The sequence below is a fragment of the Oryza sativa genome, chromosome 7 (genome assembly GCF_034140825.1).
Source record: "Oryza sativa Japonica Group chromosome 7, ASM3414082v1".
In the NCBI taxonomy this organism is placed as follows: domain Eukaryota; kingdom Viridiplantae; phylum Streptophyta; class Magnoliopsida; order Poales; family Poaceae; genus Oryza; species Oryza sativa.
The window spans coordinates 13,501,291-13,519,912 of record NC_089041.1 but is presented as its reverse complement, the minus strand read 5'-3'; the positions used below and the strand labels follow the sequence as shown (position 1 = coordinate 13,519,912).

Genomic DNA, 18,622 nt, shown 5'->3' with positions numbered 1-18,622 from the left:
CCCTGCGGCCCATCACAAACCTGTTGTTGGTGAGTGAGTGAGAGTGAGAGGCATGCATGCATGTTGATTTGACTAATGGATAAGGTGTTCAGCAAATCACCGATATTGAGAGTGCTGGAGACGGACTTTGGGAAGAAAAAACTGGTTGGATATATATCGAGACTAAAATCCAAATAGGATAATATACGGTATGAAACTTAAATAGACATGTAAACACTAATATAAGATTACTGAAAAATTTACAGGGTGGAATTTCTAATTTATGATGTAATATTTGAAATTTACCGCATAAGTATATATAAATTTATAGTTTAGATAAACATAGTTTACAAGTAGAGGGAGAATGTGAAGGGGTAACACGATGGGTTCAATTCAGGGTTTGCAAAACAGTGTGGTTATTGCGCTGTTATCACGTAGTTTGTGATACCACGGTCAACCTCGCGGTAACAACACGGTTTTCACGGTAACCACACGGTTACCGCGATAATCGTCTTATCATGAAGGTGGCGGTAACCCCACCTAAAATGGTTTGCTGAACCCTAGTTCAATCCATGTTGTTTAGAGGGGTCTGTCCTTTTTTTAACACTCGAGTGAGTTCTTCCTATATAACATCCGTATAATTTTCAATGCACAAGTTTTTTCATTATTTATTTAAAAAGTGTATAACAAAATGGAAGAGTCCTTATGACAAATCTATCGATATAGTTTTCAGACATCAAAGCATAATGTTTTTTTTTATCTTTGATTATTTTAGATTTTAATATTTGACTGTACATATTGGAACCATCTATTTGAATATGGCAGTAGTACCATACCATTTCGAATGTACTATGTAAATGACCGATATGCTATACAAGAAAAGAAAAGGACCCCGCTTCATGTTCTCATCTGGCCGGCTCTGGGCGAAACCCTAGCCACCACCGCTGACCCTCCTTTCCCTTCTTTTCTCTGCCTTGAGTAATTGAGTGTTCTTTTATCTTGTGTTGGTGCCTTTTATCTTGTGTTTTACATCATATATCAGTGTGTGTTGAGTTTGTTCGTGTGTGGATTTTATAATAATTGGTTGTAGCTCATTGAGCAAAGGGCGGAATGTTATTCCATTATCTAAAAAAATCATAAACTCATTAGATTGTTATAAACCTTTTCTAATATTCTTAAAGTTTTGAAATATTTAACGAATATAGTTCTAAACATCAAATATTTACGATTAGTTTGATAGGGGCACCAGGGTTCCTCACGGTATAATCTCAAAGCCAAACATGCACACTCAATCAAGGCTATCAAGGCTATGTTGGAACGCAGAAATTATGAAGGAATTTCGCAAGAATTAGTCCAATTCTTATGAAAATTAAATCTTTTAAAGTCCTTAATTCTGTACGAATTGAAGCTCAATTGGTCATTGCAGATGGGTGAGCAACATCAATACATCTAGTAACGAGGCGTTAAATTTACCTGATCTTCAATAATGTGTTCTCCTTTTTTTTAGATAAAGGATTATCAAACCCGGCCTCTACACCTTTATGGGGTGTACACAGCCAAAAATCCGAACACGAGTACATAAGACTCTCCCTAATTAAAGGGTACAAAATGCATCAACTGACCTCTCCCATTACATAAGAGATGACAGCACAAAGGTTTTAAGAACAACAAACGAAGAAAAGACTAGGCTTCCAATCTTCTTCTAAGGTTCCAGCCATACACGGAGAAGAATTCCACCACACGCTTCTCCAGCACTTTGCAATAGTTCTTAACTATTTCTTCATCGGTTCCCTTAAGAAGCAAAGACCAAGTCCTTGCCCAATGTGTTCCCACGAAAATGACCTGCAAGAAAGATGTAGGATTGGAGCCATTATGACCACATCATTCCTATATAACCAAATTGCTCAAAGAAATGCAGCTATGCCCACAAACAATATTCTCTTGAGCCTAGGTTCAACACAATTCAGCCAATTCCCAAACATTTGAGACATGCTACACGGTTGCCTAATCCCAAATGTAAAAAGGAGCGCACTCTAATAATGTGTTCTCCTGATCTTGTTTTGGTTAAATTTACCTTTGTGTGGTCATTTCTTCAATCATTTCTGAACTACACTCATTTTTTATAGTGCTAGATTGTAATAATGGGCTGTAGCTCTCTTTGAGCAAAGGCCGGGATGACTATTCCATTATCTTAAAAAAAAGTAACGAGGCGTTCAAGTTCAACTTCGCTGGCGAACAACTTGATCTACTCGTCAGTAGTTTCCCAAAATGTGAAATGGTAAGTTTTCGGTTTTTATTAGCACACTTCTTTAACGGCTAAACAACACGTTTTATGTAAAACTTCTCTATATAGAAGTTTCCTTTTTTAAAATAAATAAGTAAATTTATTTATCCAGTTTATAATTGCTCATACTTAATTAATCGTACACTAATGATCCAACACATTTTCCGATGCACCAACACCGCGAGTCAAAAACGTAGTTTTGAACTGAGCCGCTGCGGTTACTAACAAATAAGACATGGTTGGCACTTGGAAGCGGCACAGAAGAGTGGAGGCAGTTGTGTCCAAGGGCCAATCCATATTATCCCCACTAAACCACAGCTTCTTGTCAAGTATTCCACTTAGGAGTGTGTATAGCAAAATTGGATTCCATTTTAGGATGAGAGAGTAAGAGGGGGCCATATTTTGGACCACCACAAAATTCATCTAGCCCAGTGAACAGACCTCTTTTTCAGTCACCTACTACGAAAAGTGTTTTTGCAGACAACCAAAATTGTTCTATGCAGTTGATCAGTGCTCCGCCTATGATTTAAGGCCTGTAAATAAAATCAGGCATTATCGCAGGAAAAGAAGACTTACGCAGACACTAAGAGAACAGTAAAGAAGGAATACTTTTGTCGTGTAAATCTTAAATCATATCGATCGATCGACCAAGCACGCGCACCGGTAACTGAATGGCATCAAATCAAGTGTCTATCTGCATCGAGCTCCTGTGGCCACTTAGCGAAAATCCGGCCGTTTCGCAGTTCATCGTGCATTCGCTTCATGATCAAAAGGCGCAGGCGGCGCGTACATATATATCGCGATTGCACCCGGTTAAATCCATGGATCGAACGAACCTGGGGCCGTGCAACAAATTAAGCGAGCGAGGAAACACGAGGACGAGGGGCTTTACGCACGCGCGCGCGCTCGGGCATTTGCATGATTCGCAGACGCGTACGCGCCACTTCTCCGGCTGGTCCTCGCCACGAGAGCATATGCATGCGTGCTGGGGCTGCCTGCCGTCGTGTCGATCGATCCATTTCGTCGTTGTACGGGCAATGTAACGAACAGTCCAGAATCCAGAACATTTATAGTTCGTTTTATTTAAAAAGTTTAATATAAATATGTAAAACCATAAATAATAAGATTAAATTTTATTTAATAATTAAACAAGTGGCAATGAATAAATAATATTTATTTATATTTTTAATAAGGTAAATGGTCAAAGGTTATATGAAAAATAAATAAAAAAATCAATGACGCCATACACTATGAAATTAAAGGAGTATTTATTTATACTTAACTAGCTTATGAGACGAGCGGTGGAAGGAACACTACTGAACACTACTGGCTCCTGCTTCGACAGCTGGTGCTGCATATCGATCTTGTACCTCGTACGTCGATCGACTGATTTCAGTGCTGTTGTTCTGAGATCGAGAATATATATGTTTTTATTTAAACAACCAGAACCATACAACCACTACTATGTAAACGATTTTCATGTACGAGATCTATAGAGGTTACAGGTGGACCATAACTGGTTGTGCACGTAAAAATCGACCTTCATTTTAGCATACATTTTCTTAAGAGACCCGCATGCAAAAATCTATTTTCACAAGCATACCTCTTAAGACGCCATATAGAAAAATAAGCCTATTTTCCCGTAGGAGCCTTTTAAACGACCGCATGGGAAAATGTATTTTCACATATGGATCTCTTAAAGGTCCGCCAAGAAGGTCCTCATATTATTTCAAACTCATCTCTCTCTCATTTTTCACCTTCTCTCCTCTCTATCCCTTAACTTCCCTCCTGAGCGGCGGTGACAGGCGACTGGCCAGTGGTGGGCTCGAGGGGAAGTAGCCAGCGGCGGGCGCACGGCGGACAACCCTCCTGAGCGGCGGTGATGGGCGACTAGCCAATGGTAGGCTCGAGGGGGAGTAGCCATTGGCAAGCTCGAGGGGGAGTAGCCAGCGGCGGGCGTGCGCATGTGGAAGTGGCGGGAGGCCGGCCCCCGTGCGGCTGCGGTGGGAGGAGCCCGATGGGAGACGAGGGGCGACGGTGGTAGGGGCAAGGCCGTTCTCCGCGCAGATTTGCAACGACGGCCTCCCCCACTTGGATCCGGCAATAGTGGTCATCCCCCGCCAGAATCCACGCGGATCTGGCAGCGGCGCCTGTCCCCTACATGGATCTGAGCAGATTTGGCAGCGGCAGCGGGACGAGACCGGCGTGAGGCAAGGGGTGTTGGCAGCGGCTGGGCTATCTTCCACACGTATCTAGTGGTGGCGGCTGTTCCCGCCCGGATCCGGCGGCAGCAACCATCCCCGGCGCAGATCTAGTAGGAGGAGCCTGACGGCAGACCTCACCTAGCTAGGGTTTTTATTTTTGGGGATTTATATTTTTCGTGCGAACGACATAAGCATCCGCATGAGAAAATCGGATTTGTTGCGTGCGGGTGCGCCACCCGCATGGAAAAATGGTGATTTTCGCTGACACTTTCGGGCAAACGGGTAGCTCAACCACATGCAAAAATAGGTTTTGATGATTTGGAAAAAAAATTGCTTTTTTAGTAGTGAAGCTTTATATTAACATAAAAAAGTTATAAGATCATAACCAGGAAAAAAACACCACCACCGCCGTCCGCTAGCCCAGAATAAGGCAATGTAGATTATTTGATCTACTGACATAAGTTCTTAGCCATCTATGATCACCTTAATATGGAATAATTAGGGTCACTGACTGTTATTAGAAGCCATGGATGTCGTAGTTGCCCTGAGGTTGTCGATGGCTAGAGTGGATGTAGAGGCAGTGGATGTAGAGGCAGTAGTCGTATCAGCTGCGGTCACCGGCTTGATCCTGAAGGGGCTGCTGCAATCAACTGCAAGATGCAGACATCTTTTGGGGCGCCGCCTGCACTAGTCTAGTACCGCCCTTCGATGACCCTCAAGCGCTTAGTTTAGGATTGGGATTGGTTAGGTTTTATTAGGATTATAACCACTCATCCCTTACATCAACCTGATGATTATAAACAAGAAGCCACCAAAGACCAACAAGAGAGGAGACAACAAAGGCATGGAGCAAATACCTTGTGGGCAACGCATCCAGGGAAGCCATTACGCCTTATGCGCCAATGCGCCATCGTCGCCCATCCTTCTAGACTGGCTTTCACCTGGAGAGTCCTATTAGGAATGGGGAGGGTGGTAGGTCAAAAGTTCGGCTGCAGCACGCATTGCCGCAGCTGTCGTGGCCACCGTAGAGCTCCGTCACCCGAACAACCTCTACCAACCCGCAGCCTAGTATGCCACAACTCCCACGAAGCCTCGTCGCTAGAGCGTTGTCTTCTCTAACCACCCCCACCGTCGTCTCACCAATAGAGCTCCCCGTAACCAAAAGGGATGGCCATAGCAGGGGAGGAGCTCTAGGGAGAAGAAAAGGGTGTGACTAGCAAGCTTGGACAAACCAACTCCATTAGCTCTTGTGCCGCCTCGATGTTGTCGGCTTCACCATCTACCATCGCTATAGCTCGCAATCAATCCCGCTGTCGGTGCGGGTGGCCATCGCCAAAGTTGTGCCCTCTGTCATTCTCATCGGCCGTGAGCCTCCACCGCCTGCAGCCTTACTGGCCTCCAGCTGTTGTCGCCTATGTTGACCACTCGTTGTTGTCTCCCACACCATCCTCTCCCTACCATCGCCCTTGATCTCTAAATCACGCCGACTACTTGACCTCGACAAAATCCGACATGGAGGTGCCTGATCCGGCCATGGGAACATAGGATCTAGCCACGGCGGCACCAGGTCCCCATCCTCCCTCGCCGGTGAGCGCCGCAGTGGCGTCCAGCACTCTAGCTCACCACGCGCTGTTGTCTGCCTCTATCGTGCCAGAGATGATGTGTCACCGTGATGTAGCCCTACCACTACCATCCCGGCTTACCACACGATTGTCCTGCATCGGCAAGGCAGAAAAAATAAGGGAAAGGAGTGGCAGTGGTGGCGGCTAGGGTTTCGCCCCGAGCCGGCCAGATGAGAGTATGACGCGTTGTCCTTTTTGGTATAGCATATCGATCTTCTACCTAGTACATTCGAAATGGTATGGTACTACTGCCGTTTTCAAATAGATGGTTCCAATATGTACCATCAAATCTTAAAATCTAAAATAATCGAAGATAAAAAAACATTATGCTTTGAGGTTTGAAAACTATATCGATAGATTTGTCATAAGAACTCTTCCATTTTGTTATACACTTTTTAAATAAATAATGACAAAACTTGTCCAGTGAAAATTATACTGATGTTGTATGAGGAAGAACTCATTAGAGTGAAAAAAAAGGGACAAACCCCTCTAATCACCAAACTGTTTTGGGTGGGGTACGGTTACTGCCACTTCCATGGTAAGGTGGTTATCACAGTAACTGCATGGTTAGTGAAAACCGTGCTGTTACCTATTTGGATTACATGTCTATTTAAGTTTCATGCCGTATATTATCCTATTTGGATTTTAGTGTTGATATATCCAACCAGTTTTTTCTTCCCAAAGTCCATCTCCAGCACTCTCAATATCGGTGATTTGCTGAACACCTTATCCATTAGTCAAATCAACATGCGTGCCGCTCACCAAGAACAGGTTTGTGATGGACTGCAGGGCTGGAGACAGGGACACAAAGGCTCAAGAAAATAAAGTAACAGTAGTTCGTCAAAACAGGTGAAAACGCGTGTGCTGTACACGAGCAGCCTCAAAGACAATCAAAGACCCAAAAAACTAGAATAACACATGTCACCCCATTATTATTGGAAAAACTTTATTATTTATAAAATAAGTATAAGAAAATATTATGCATAAATAATTACTCATACTAATTCCAGATTATAACTGCAGAGATTGATTCAATACTTAAGGAAACTATTATACTTTTTTAAGAAATGCGATTCTATATATGTGTTTTTGGCAACAACAGAAGTTGTTCAACAGAGGAAGTTGAGTGACGAAGTAGTGGTGTACGATCTTCCACGTAACTGAAACGAATAGAAAACGAAGCTGTTTAACAAATTTATAACCATGCAGACATTACAGTGAACAATTCACTGTTATATTTTCTTCGCATAGTGTATTCCAGTTTGGACCGCTTTTTATTACTAAAATTTTCCTTCTGATTACTTATAATTAATCTTTTCAGTTTTAATTGCTCTGTTGCACTTTGGACTCGGACCAGCCTAATCCTCTTCTCCAGCTGCATCTAGACTCTCCTCCAGTAAAGAGTGGCCTATATGGTAGTGGGAAAGTTCGCCGATATGCTAAGGTCATTGATAAGTTCAACTAAGGAGTTGGGTGGTTCAAACTACAACAATCCTAAATGGCAAAATTTGCTATAGAACATTCAAAGTTTACGAAATTTGCTGCAGGGTACCTAAATAACGCGTATTTGCTATAGAACACTCCGAAAACATAGTAATTAGCTGTTGGACACTGAACAGATTATTTTATTATATCCTGTGCAAACAGAGAGAGAAACTTTCTAAAATGACGAGTTTGCCCATACGACATGCTTTTTAACCCAACCGGATATAGTTTGAACCGGACCCAGGCCAAGGGATTGACAATAGACCAAATAGGGAGAATGAGAATGGCCTGGGTTTGGTTCGAACATGACCACTTACAAACCGATAGACACAGGGGCAAAATAGGACTTTTTCACACTATTTCTCTCTACGTTTGCATCGGATATAATATAATAATATGTTCGATGTTCAACGGATAATTACCATTTTTTTATGCCCTATAACAAATAAGCATTCTTTAGGTGTCCTGCAGCAAATACCACGAACTTTAAGTGTCCTGCAATAAATTTTGCCATCCTAACTAGTTCTGCTAAGAGATAGAACAAAGTGTCACTTCGGTTATAAATGGTGATGAAAATATAATTAACTTCTCTTTTTCTTATTTGTATGTTGAATTTAGATTTGATTTTTTTTCTTTTGAAATGGTAAGTGTTAATATATTCTGCATGGGCGCATTTTTTTTTAGAATCTTCCAAACAAATTTATATTATAATTGACATTAGTGGAATACGAGGAGACGTATCCTATATCTACCAATTTGGATCCTATATCTACATATAAACATCGTCTTTAATCTGTATCCATATATAACAACTCAATCTGGAGAATGAGGAATTTAATTCAAAAAATCAAGATGTTATTTTGAGATTTTTGTCCTGCCATAAATAAGGACTGGATTGAAAAATATAAAATTATGATTCTTGTGTGAAACTTATACAAATATAAAATTATTGAACTACCGTGTCTCACCCAAGTTTTTTTTTTGTGTGCAAAACAAGTTTACCTTTACAACTTTAATTGCAAGAAAATAGTAAAACATCATATCACAGCTAGAACAGATAAGATTATCATAATTTACCTAGTTAATTGTAAACCGCGTCCTAACCACGTAGTTACTAATTGTATATATGGCACAGGTGGGGGGAAAGAGCTGCACATCATTAGCCGTGCTTGCAAAGTTAGGCGTAAATCAGTTACAAGATCGAGTAGCTGCATGCATACATGAAAAAAAAAAGCCAGATAAAGTAGTCACACAAAGTAATTCCCATTTCTTCCCCTTTAGCATTGAGAAAGCGTACATGTGATAAACACAACGTAAATTAATTGAAGAAGCCCCTGCAATATCACCACAGTGATGACAACGACAAGGCACAAATTAATACCGTTTATTTGGTGCTTTTCCTGATGGATCTGAATGGGCTGGTGGGCGCGAAAGTTACACGGATCAACGACGAAGAAAAGGTGGATCACTAGTGACATGCTAACGTTGCCGATGAAGCAAAGGGAGCATCACACGCGTCTACCGCCAGTTGGCTCTCCATGTCTATAAATCTCCTAGCCTCTCCCTGCCATTTCTGCAACACACCTAGCTACCACAGCTTGTGTACTGTCAAGAGTGAGTAGTAGAGTTTGTAGTGACAACGAGATGAGATCAATCCTCTCACTGTGCTTCCATTTGGCGCTTGCCATTGCATTGGCGGCAAATGTTCCTGATCACATTGCCAATGGACGCGTGATTGAAGCTAAATCTGATCCAAAGCCAGCAGATCCCAATCCTAAACCTGACCCAACACCAAAACCACAACCAGAGACAAAGCCCAGTCCACAGCCTAACCCTCAACCTAACCCACAGCCAGATCCAAAACCATCACCGCAGCCTGACCCAAAACCTACACCACAGCCTGAACCAAAACAAGATCCTAAACCAAACCCACAACCGGATCCAAAACCATCTCCGCAGCCTGACCCGAAACCTACACCACAGCCTGACCCAAAACAAGATCCTCAACCGAACCCACAACCTGACCCAAAACCAACGCCGCAACCTAACCCAAAACAAGATCCTCAGCCGAACCCACAGCCTGACCCAAAACCAACGCCACAGCCTGACCCGAAACAAGATCCTCAACCGAACCCGCAACCTAGCCCCAAAGCTGACCCAAAACCAAATCCAAAGCCTAAGCCACAACCGGAGCCGAGCCCAAATCCTAAGCCGGAGCCAAAGCCTGAACCCAAACCTGAGCCAAGTCCTAACCCCAAGCCAAATCCTAATCCTAAGCCGGAGCCACAGCCTGATCCTAAGCCAGAACCCAAGCCTCAGCCAGAGCCATCTCTGCCAAAGCCACCACCTCTTTCACCAGCAATAGCTATAATTGTGCCCGGGAACTGAGTAGACTTTTTGCTACGTATGATTCCGCATAGTTTTGGTATGTACTATTGCTCTAGTGACTATCTATGTGTTTGTCGTGTGTTGTTCACTGGTGTATGTGTCCATGTGGCTATCTATGTGTTTTCTTAATGCTGTTGCATCTGAGCAGGCGTGCTTCTTATAATAAAGCATATATATGCACGTGTGTTATGTATGTGCGTACATATATACCATGAATAAAAAGAGCATGTATCCCTGTGTGTCACTATTTCTGGGCTGTTTTATGAAATTGTATCTGTTCTGCTGATGTGACTCAAAGGAATATCGATCAGCTAGCCTCTTGCTTCTGATCCAAACAGAAGATTGTATTCCTTTCTTAATGATTACTTACTGGGTTGTGAGTGCATGAACCATCGCAACTCAATTTCTCGTGCATCAGTGCATGCCGCTTTCTCAAGGACAAAGAAACACTTATCTGATTACCCCAGAACATCAATCAAATAGAACGTAACTTCGGCTCAGAACATCACAATCGAAGAACATGAGTACGGCTCATACAGGATCTGGATCACATTTGGAACTTCTTTTTAATAATGAAAATGATATACATTTCTTACTTCTATCCAAAAATAACACTGGTGGAGAAACCGTTTGTAGTCCTGGTTCGTAACCCCCTTTTAGTCCCGGTTGTCCAACCGGGACTACGAATCCGGTACTAAGTATAGCTATCTTTAGCCCCGGGTGAAATAACCGGGACTAAAGATCGGTGTACCATTTTTTTTATTTGCATGGCCCTGTTTGCTGCATGGTTGATTTTATATATATATATATATATATATATATATAATACATATATTACACACATATGTATAATTTAAAGCACTTAACATTTTATGTGCATATATGTTACCAAAATATATATTAACAGTAAATTAAATGTGTACATATATAAATATTTATATACATGCATATATATAGTACAATTCATTTGCTCGCTAGCTATAGCTACGACTTCGACGCCGGCGTTATGTCAGAAGAGGAAGGACCGATGTTATGAATTGTCGATCCGTCGTAGTAGAATTCACCATCGGGATTAAGGACTTTTTCGTTGATGAATCCCATCAGTTGTTCTTGAACAACCGTGATAAAATTCTTGTGTGGGAGATTATCCCTCATATGAATACGCTATCATTCGAAAAATAATGACATATCAATATATGAAATTAATAAACAACTTAACAAATTGATACACAATGAAATTTTGAATGGTTTATGTATACGTACATCGAGCTCTCGTGTGGTGTATATTTGGTTTGATAGGCAGTGGGCATACTCGCATACGTAGTAGCCGCATAAGTTAGTTCCCTGGTCCTGCTTTGCACACTACGTGAGAAACGATGAGAGACTTAATATACTCTTTATATTAACTGTAATTAGAGATTCAATTCAATATAATTTTGGATCATGCATGTACTCACTGGAAAATGAAACCTCCGTCCAAGTTTTTCTTTCCAAGTCCCGCGGACCAATTGACGGAACCGATCGCATGCCCTACATATGCAGTTGCAAGCTATGATTAATTAATTATTACCCGAGATCAACATAATAGCAATAGAATTCCCGCGACATTGGAATAGATGGCATTATATTACCTGTCTATCAATTGGAAGACCTTGTCAAAAATCTTCTCCTCTTTATTCATTGAGTCGTACACAGTGACTTTGCATGCGTCCAAGTCGAAAAATAACAGGACCCAGTGGAATCTGGAATATGCGTGAGATGAGATATATATGAAAATGTACATCTTATATGTATGGGAACGAAATTTGTTCAAACGACAATAAAAACTCACTCTGTGTTGTACGGCGGTAGTATGAACGTCTTGAAATGCTGTTGCGTTAGGAGATGGACGAGATTGTCCTCTGTGTCTTTCTCGTACTTGTCGATCATGTCGGTGTTGATTTTTCGAGATTTGATGAACCCAGTATCGTAAACCCCACGCCGTCGGGCCCTTTGAATCTCCATTCTACAATGATAAAATGAAATTATTATTGTTTACATATATACAAGGAGCTAGTTATGAATGAAACAAATCGATCTCAAAGATACTTACAAAATCCATGCGCTCAGAAGAGAGACGTCGAGGGCGTCCAGATGGTACAGATTGAAGACATCCTTGAAATGGATCAAGAGAACATCTTCTCCTTGCAAGAAGTCGGGGTTTCTGATCCTCGCTCCGAACATCTCTCTACCCTTGGCGCTCATTTCCATGTACTGTTCATGGAATTTGTACATCTGTGTCGGTAGGGACTGCAGCTGCTCAGGCGTGACAAGCGGTTTACCAAGTTCAAACTTGTATGCCACTACCGCCTTCGGGATTGGTGCGCCTCCAATCAGCTGATCCACAGTTAGACCGGTGTCTGAAATGAAATCCGTTATGCCAAAATCTTCGCCGGTCACCAATAGCTCGACCTCTTGGTTTGGTTGTTCTCCAAGCTGAGGGACTGGTTTGGACTTCTTGTGATAGGCTTTCTGAAGTGTTCGGTCATAGTCCGATAGCTTTAAGGCCTCCTTGTTTGTTGTGGACATTCCCTTGAAGAATTTCTTCACGTTCGTTCACGGTTCGTTCATGTTCGTTCACGTTCGTTCATGTTCGGCAATGTCGTGTCGCGCGGCAGTGGCGGCAGCGGAGCGGCGGCGTGGCGGCGCGGCGACGTGGCGCGGTCCGGCGGCGTGGGGGCACGGCGGCAGCGTGCCGCGACGGCGGCGTGGCGAGCTCGAGGCGGGGGCGGCGGCGTGGCAGTGGCGTCGGCGTCGTCACCGTGGCGGCCGCGTGGATGTTACGTCGTTGGCGGTGACGGCCGCGTCGAAGACGGGGTCAGCATCGGCGGGAGGCGGAGTCGGGGTCGGGGTCGGCCGCGCGCGTCGACGTCGGCGGCGGCGTCGGCAATGAGCTAGGCGGCGGCGGTTTGGAGAGAGAGAGAGATAGATCGAGAGAGAGAGAGAGGCAGTGGCGACTCTCCCCCAAGAGATGCGGCGGCGTTGTCGGCGGCGGAGGCGGCGAGGACCGCGAGACGACGGCGGCGTCGGCGCGGGGTTGCCCTAGGCAGTGGCGGCGAAGGAGAAGCCGAGATCGATCGGAGGAAAAACTTCTAAGTGTTGGTGGAGAAGACGAGGGCGCACCGGGAATATATATACCCCTAGATCTTTAGTTCCGTTTGGTGAGAACATCCGGGAGTAAAGATATATTTACTCCCAGTTCGTACCTACAACCGGGACTAAAGAAAAGATCTTTAGTCCCGGTTGTTCTTACGAACCAGGAGTAAAGATATCTTTACTCCTGGATGTTCTCACCAACCAGGACTAAAGATATTTTCCCTCTATTTCCAAATTATTTTTAAACCCAGTTAGAGTTAAAAACCGGGACTAAAGATAATAGCACTGAATTTTTAATTTCATTACATATGTGTTTCTAAAATAGTAAATAATGCATTACAATTATTTAAAGTCGAAAAATTAATGATAAAACCTTCGAAAAAATATTGTTGTCTGTAGTAAACTAAGTGGATAATATATAATAAGCACATGAATGATTTAAAATTGTTAAAAATTCTAATAATCATATATAATTAGCATATGCATGATATTAAATTGTTAAAAATTCTAATTAACATATGTAAATACCACATGCATGATTTAGAATTAATAAAAATTCTAATAATCATATATAATTAGCATATCATGATATTAAATTGCTGAAAATTCTAAGTAACATATGTAAATACCACGTGCATGATTTAAAACTTTTAAAAATTCTAATAATCATATATAACTAGCATATGGATGATTTCAATTTGATAAAAATTCTAATAATCATACATAATTAACATATGCCATACAACAATTGATTTGTATAGATATTCAATACATCCAAAATAGTTTACATCGTGTACACAACAATTACAGCAATACATCGGCGGTGACGGTTGACCGCACGTACTTTCTCCTCACTATTGTTCCTTCCTTATGATCGCTACGTGAGTAAGGGGTGTCTTCATTTGATAGGAGGATGCTAGGGTCAATCGTCACCGTGAAAGGGGGTTGCCCATCAAACTGATCGTAATCCTCGTCAGTCTTGTCCTCTACTCCGACGATTTTTCTTTTTCCTGGGAGAACCACGTGGCGCTTCGGCTCGTCAGGCCCTTTGCCCTTTTTTCCTTTGCTAGACATGTCCTTGACGTAAAAAACTTGCGTTACATCATTGGCAAGGACAAAAGGTTCGTCCAAGTATCCAATCTTGTTAAGGTCAACCGTTGTCATCCCACTGTCATCAATCGTTACGCCTCCACCAGTCAACCTAACCCATTGGCACCGGAACAGAGGGACCTTGAGAGGTCCATAGTCAAGTTCCCATATGTCCTCGATGGCACCGTAATACGTGCCAGTTGTACCATCGTGTCCCATGGCATCAATACGAACAACACTGTTCTGGTTCATGCTCTTCATGTCTTGGGCTCTCGTGTAGAATGTGTACCCATTGATTTCATATCCCTGGAATGTCGTGATCGAGCCAGATGGTCCCCTCGCCAGGAAGGCCAGTTGTTGGTTAATCGTCTCGTTAACCATGAGATGTTGTCGCAGCCATGCGGAGAAAGTATCAATGTGATGCCGTGTAATCCATGCATCGGACTTACCGATGTTTTTGGCGCGAACTAGAGCCAAGTGCTCCTCGATGTAAGGAGCCACCAATGAAGATTGTTGCAGAACCGTGAAATGGGATTTACAGAATAAATTGTTGTCTACCGTCATTATTGCTTTCCTTCCGAGAGTCCCCTTTCCCCGTAGTCACCCTTCATGTCGTGATTCTGGTACCCCGATTGGGCGAAGGTCTTCAATAAATTCTATGCAGAATTCAATGACCTCCTATGTTTCAAACCCCTTGGCGATGCTTGCCTTTGGACGAGCACTGTTACGAACATACTTCTTCAGAACGCCCATGTACCTCTCGAAAGGAAACATGTTGTGTAGGTACAAAGGGCCGAGAATACCGATCTCTTTGACAAGGTGACAAAGCAGATGCGTCATTATATTGAAAAATGAAGGTGGAAATATCAGCTCAAAGCTGACAAGACATTGCACCACATCATTCTGAAGGACTTCTAATCTATCCAGATCGATGACCTTCTGCGAAATTGCGTTCATGAAAGCATATAGCTTTGTTATTGTTGCCCGACATTGTCTGGGAGGATACCCCTTATTATAACTGGCAGCAGCTGTGTCATCAACACGTGACAGTCATGAGACTTTAGGTTTGTAAACTTCTTCTCCTTCGTGCTTATTATTCACTTTATATTCGTGGAGTATCCTGACGGTACCTTGATGCTCTCCAAGCATTCAAACATACTTTCCTTCTCTGCCTTGCTAAGAGTGTAGCTGGCTGGACTCAAGTAATGGCTTCATTTCTCCTTTGGTTCCGGGTGAAGGTCTCCGCGTTGTTCCATATGCTTCAGATCATTACGTGCTTCCAGTGTATCTTTCAACTTTCCATATACACCTAGGAAGCCAAGAAGGTTTATGCAAATGTTCTTAGTGAGGTGCATCACGTCGATTGCGTGGCGGACGTCCAAGAATTCCCAATAGGGTAACTCCCAAAATATGGAGTTTTTTTTTCACATCGCCGTGTGACCATCTTCGCTCTCTATAGGCTGGCTGCCAGGCCCCTTTCCAAACACTACTTTAAGATCTTTAACCATAGCAAACATTGTTTTACCGCTGCGATGTTTTGGCTTCGTACGGTGGTCCGCCGTATGTTCAAAGTGCTTGCCTTTCTTCCATACCGGGTGGTTTGTTGCAAGGAATCTACGATGACCCATATACACAACCTTCCTACAGTGCTTAAGATACGTACTTTCTGTTTCATCCATATAGTGAGTGCAAGCCTTGTACCCCTTGTTGGACTGCCCGGATAGGTTGCTAACTGCAGGCCAATCGTTGATGGTTACGAACAGCAGCGCTCGTAGGTTAAACTCCTCATGTTTGTCCTCGTCCCACACGGGGACACCTAGCTTCCTTCTTCCACAACAGTTTAAGATCTTCGACCAGTGGTCTCAGGTACAAATCGATGCCGTTACCATGTTGCTTGGGGCCTTGAATAATAATCGGCATCATTATGTACTTCCTATTCATGCATAGCCAAGGGGGGAGGTTGTAAATACACATCGTAACGAGCCAAGTGCTATGGCCGCTGCTCATCTCTCCAAAAGGATTCATGCCATCCGTACTTAAACCAAACCGTATGTTTCGTGCGTCCTTTCCAAAGTCTTTAAATTTTCTGTCGATGTTTCGCCACTGCGAACCATCACGGGGTGTCTCAGCATCCCGTCCTATTGACGCTCTTCAGCATGCCAACGCATCATTCTAGCATTCCCCTTGTTCCTGAACAAACGCCTTAGCTGTGGTATTATAGGGAAATACCACATCACCTTAGTAGAAATTCTCTTCTTCGTTAGTTGCCCGTCAACTTCTCCTGGATCATCTCGTCTAAACTTGTATCGTAGTGCTTTACAAACAGGGCATTCTTCTAGGTTCTCGTACTCCTCACCGCGATATAGGATACAATCATTCGGACATGCGTGAATCTTCTGAACTTCCAGTCCTAGAGGGCAGACTATCTTCTTAGCCTCGTACGTTGTCTCGGGCAATTTGTTCCCCTCCGGAAGAATGTTCTTGATGAGTTTCAATAAATCGCCAAATGCCTTGTCACTAACACCATTTTTTGCCTTCCATTGCAAGAACTCTAGAGTGGTATCCAACTTTTTGTGCCCCTGCTCGCAACCTGGGTACAACGATGTTCTGTGGTCCTCTAACATCTTGTCCAATTTATGGGCCCCCTTTTCACTTTCTCAATCCTCCTTGGCGTCCTGCAACATCTGACCAAGATCATCCGCAACGTCGTTACCATCAGCATCCCTTTCCTCCTCGCCCGTTTGATTTCCTTCAAATCCAGCGTACTGAGCAAAGTCCGGAATATTGTCGTCTTCCACTTCATCTTCTTCCATTTCAACCCCTTGCTCTTCGTGGGATGTCCAACAATTATAGTTTGGCATGAACCCCGACTCAAATAAGTGAAAATGAATAGTCCTGGATGCAGAATACTCCTTCTGATTCTTACACTTATTGCATGGACAATAAATAAAACCCTTATAATGCCTGTTAGCTTCGGCCACTCTCAAAAAATAATGCACGCCGTCAATAAACACTTTGGACCGCCGGTCAGCGTACATCCATTGCCGATCCATCTACATGAAATGAAATAAAATCGTACACAAATAATTATTCGTACAATAATGACAGTCATACAATAATGATAAAATAATTACAAACTCTTTCAACAGTCATACAATAATGACATATCATTATTCATACAAAAATTATAAAATATTCCACCAAATAATTCTTATTTACTATTTCTAAAGTTTTAAACTAATATTAATGTGTTGTACTTCTTTTAATTTTCATTTTAGTTTGTTTTCTATTATTTAAGATTAACTTTCACTATATTTTCCTTCTCAACTATTTTATAAAACCTTCTTTAGCAAATAAACTAAATTTCTATATATTCTTTCTTCCCCACACAAATTTTCTCTCTCATCAACTTACAACAAAATTTTGGAGACAAAAAAGTGTGCAAAACATAGCTCCAAATGTAATATGACAAAAAAACAATGAGGATGAAGTTGCTAACCTTTTAGGCACCTCCGATTTGTATATAATCACCAAAATAAATTCACTAGAAATTTTGGCATGACCTCCCCTCTTTTTTGAAGAAATTTTCAAGCTTGGTCGGGCTGGAGGAGGAAGAAGACATATATATAGCGGTGGGACTTTAGTCCCGGTTGGTGTTATGAACCGGGGCTAAAGATCGCCGGGATCTTTAGTCCCGGTTGGTGTCACAAACCGAGACTAAAGATCCCGGGGGGCCCGATAAGCCCTGATAGCATTTGGTGTTACCAACCGGGACTAAAGATCAAATATGCCCGTTACCCTTTTTAACCTCTTTAGTCCTGGTTTTTATTGCAACCGGGACTATTGTGGAATTCGGCCGACCGACGAAAGATAGTTTCTCCACCAGTGTAAGTAACCATAATTTTGTTTAACAAATAAAAAAGAGTGTTAAATCACATAGATTCAGCCATAATTCTAATGAAACTATGTCACCCATAGTAAAATAATAGACCCATCGCTATCAATTTCAAAAGTATAGCACTATTGTGCATAGTATCATGCTCTTCTTGTGGTAGCATCGTAGGTCAAAAATGGAGCCAATAGAAAAACATGAAGATAGCATGCATCGGGTTAGAGAATTGTTTACCATGCATTAAAAGCTTTGTCAATACGGCAACACCTAATTGACCAACATAAAGCACAAGTTTCAATTAATATAATCTTTTTCATGGACCTAGATACTCCTCTAAACCAATATTGTTGCATTACGAGTTGGAGGGATATCAAAAGTAAAGAACACACATCTCCAGACAAATCGAGCAATATAATACTAAAAAAAATAGTGGATTGTCTCTTTTGCATAACAGATGCACAATATTTGTCCCTACCCCCCCCCCCCACACACACACACTTTCTTTTAGCCAGGTTATATTTTGTTTGGATTACTTTGTTACGAA

At 42.4% G+C, this 18,622-nt stretch overlaps 1 protein-coding gene across 1 annotated transcript; it reads left to right on the top strand.

The window, feature by feature from the left end:
* Positions 1-9,148: 9,148 nt before the first annotated feature.
* LOC4343033 (uncharacterized) lies at positions 9,149-10,209 on the top strand. The gene has a single exon (XM_015789503.2). It carries the CDS (start codon positions 9,219-9,221, stop codon positions 9,960-9,962), a length of 744 nt encoding a protein of 247 aa, XP_015644989.1. The 5' UTR covers positions 9,149-9,218; the 3' UTR covers positions 9,963-10,209.
* The last annotated feature ends 8,413 nt before the right edge of the window (positions 10,210-18,622 follow it).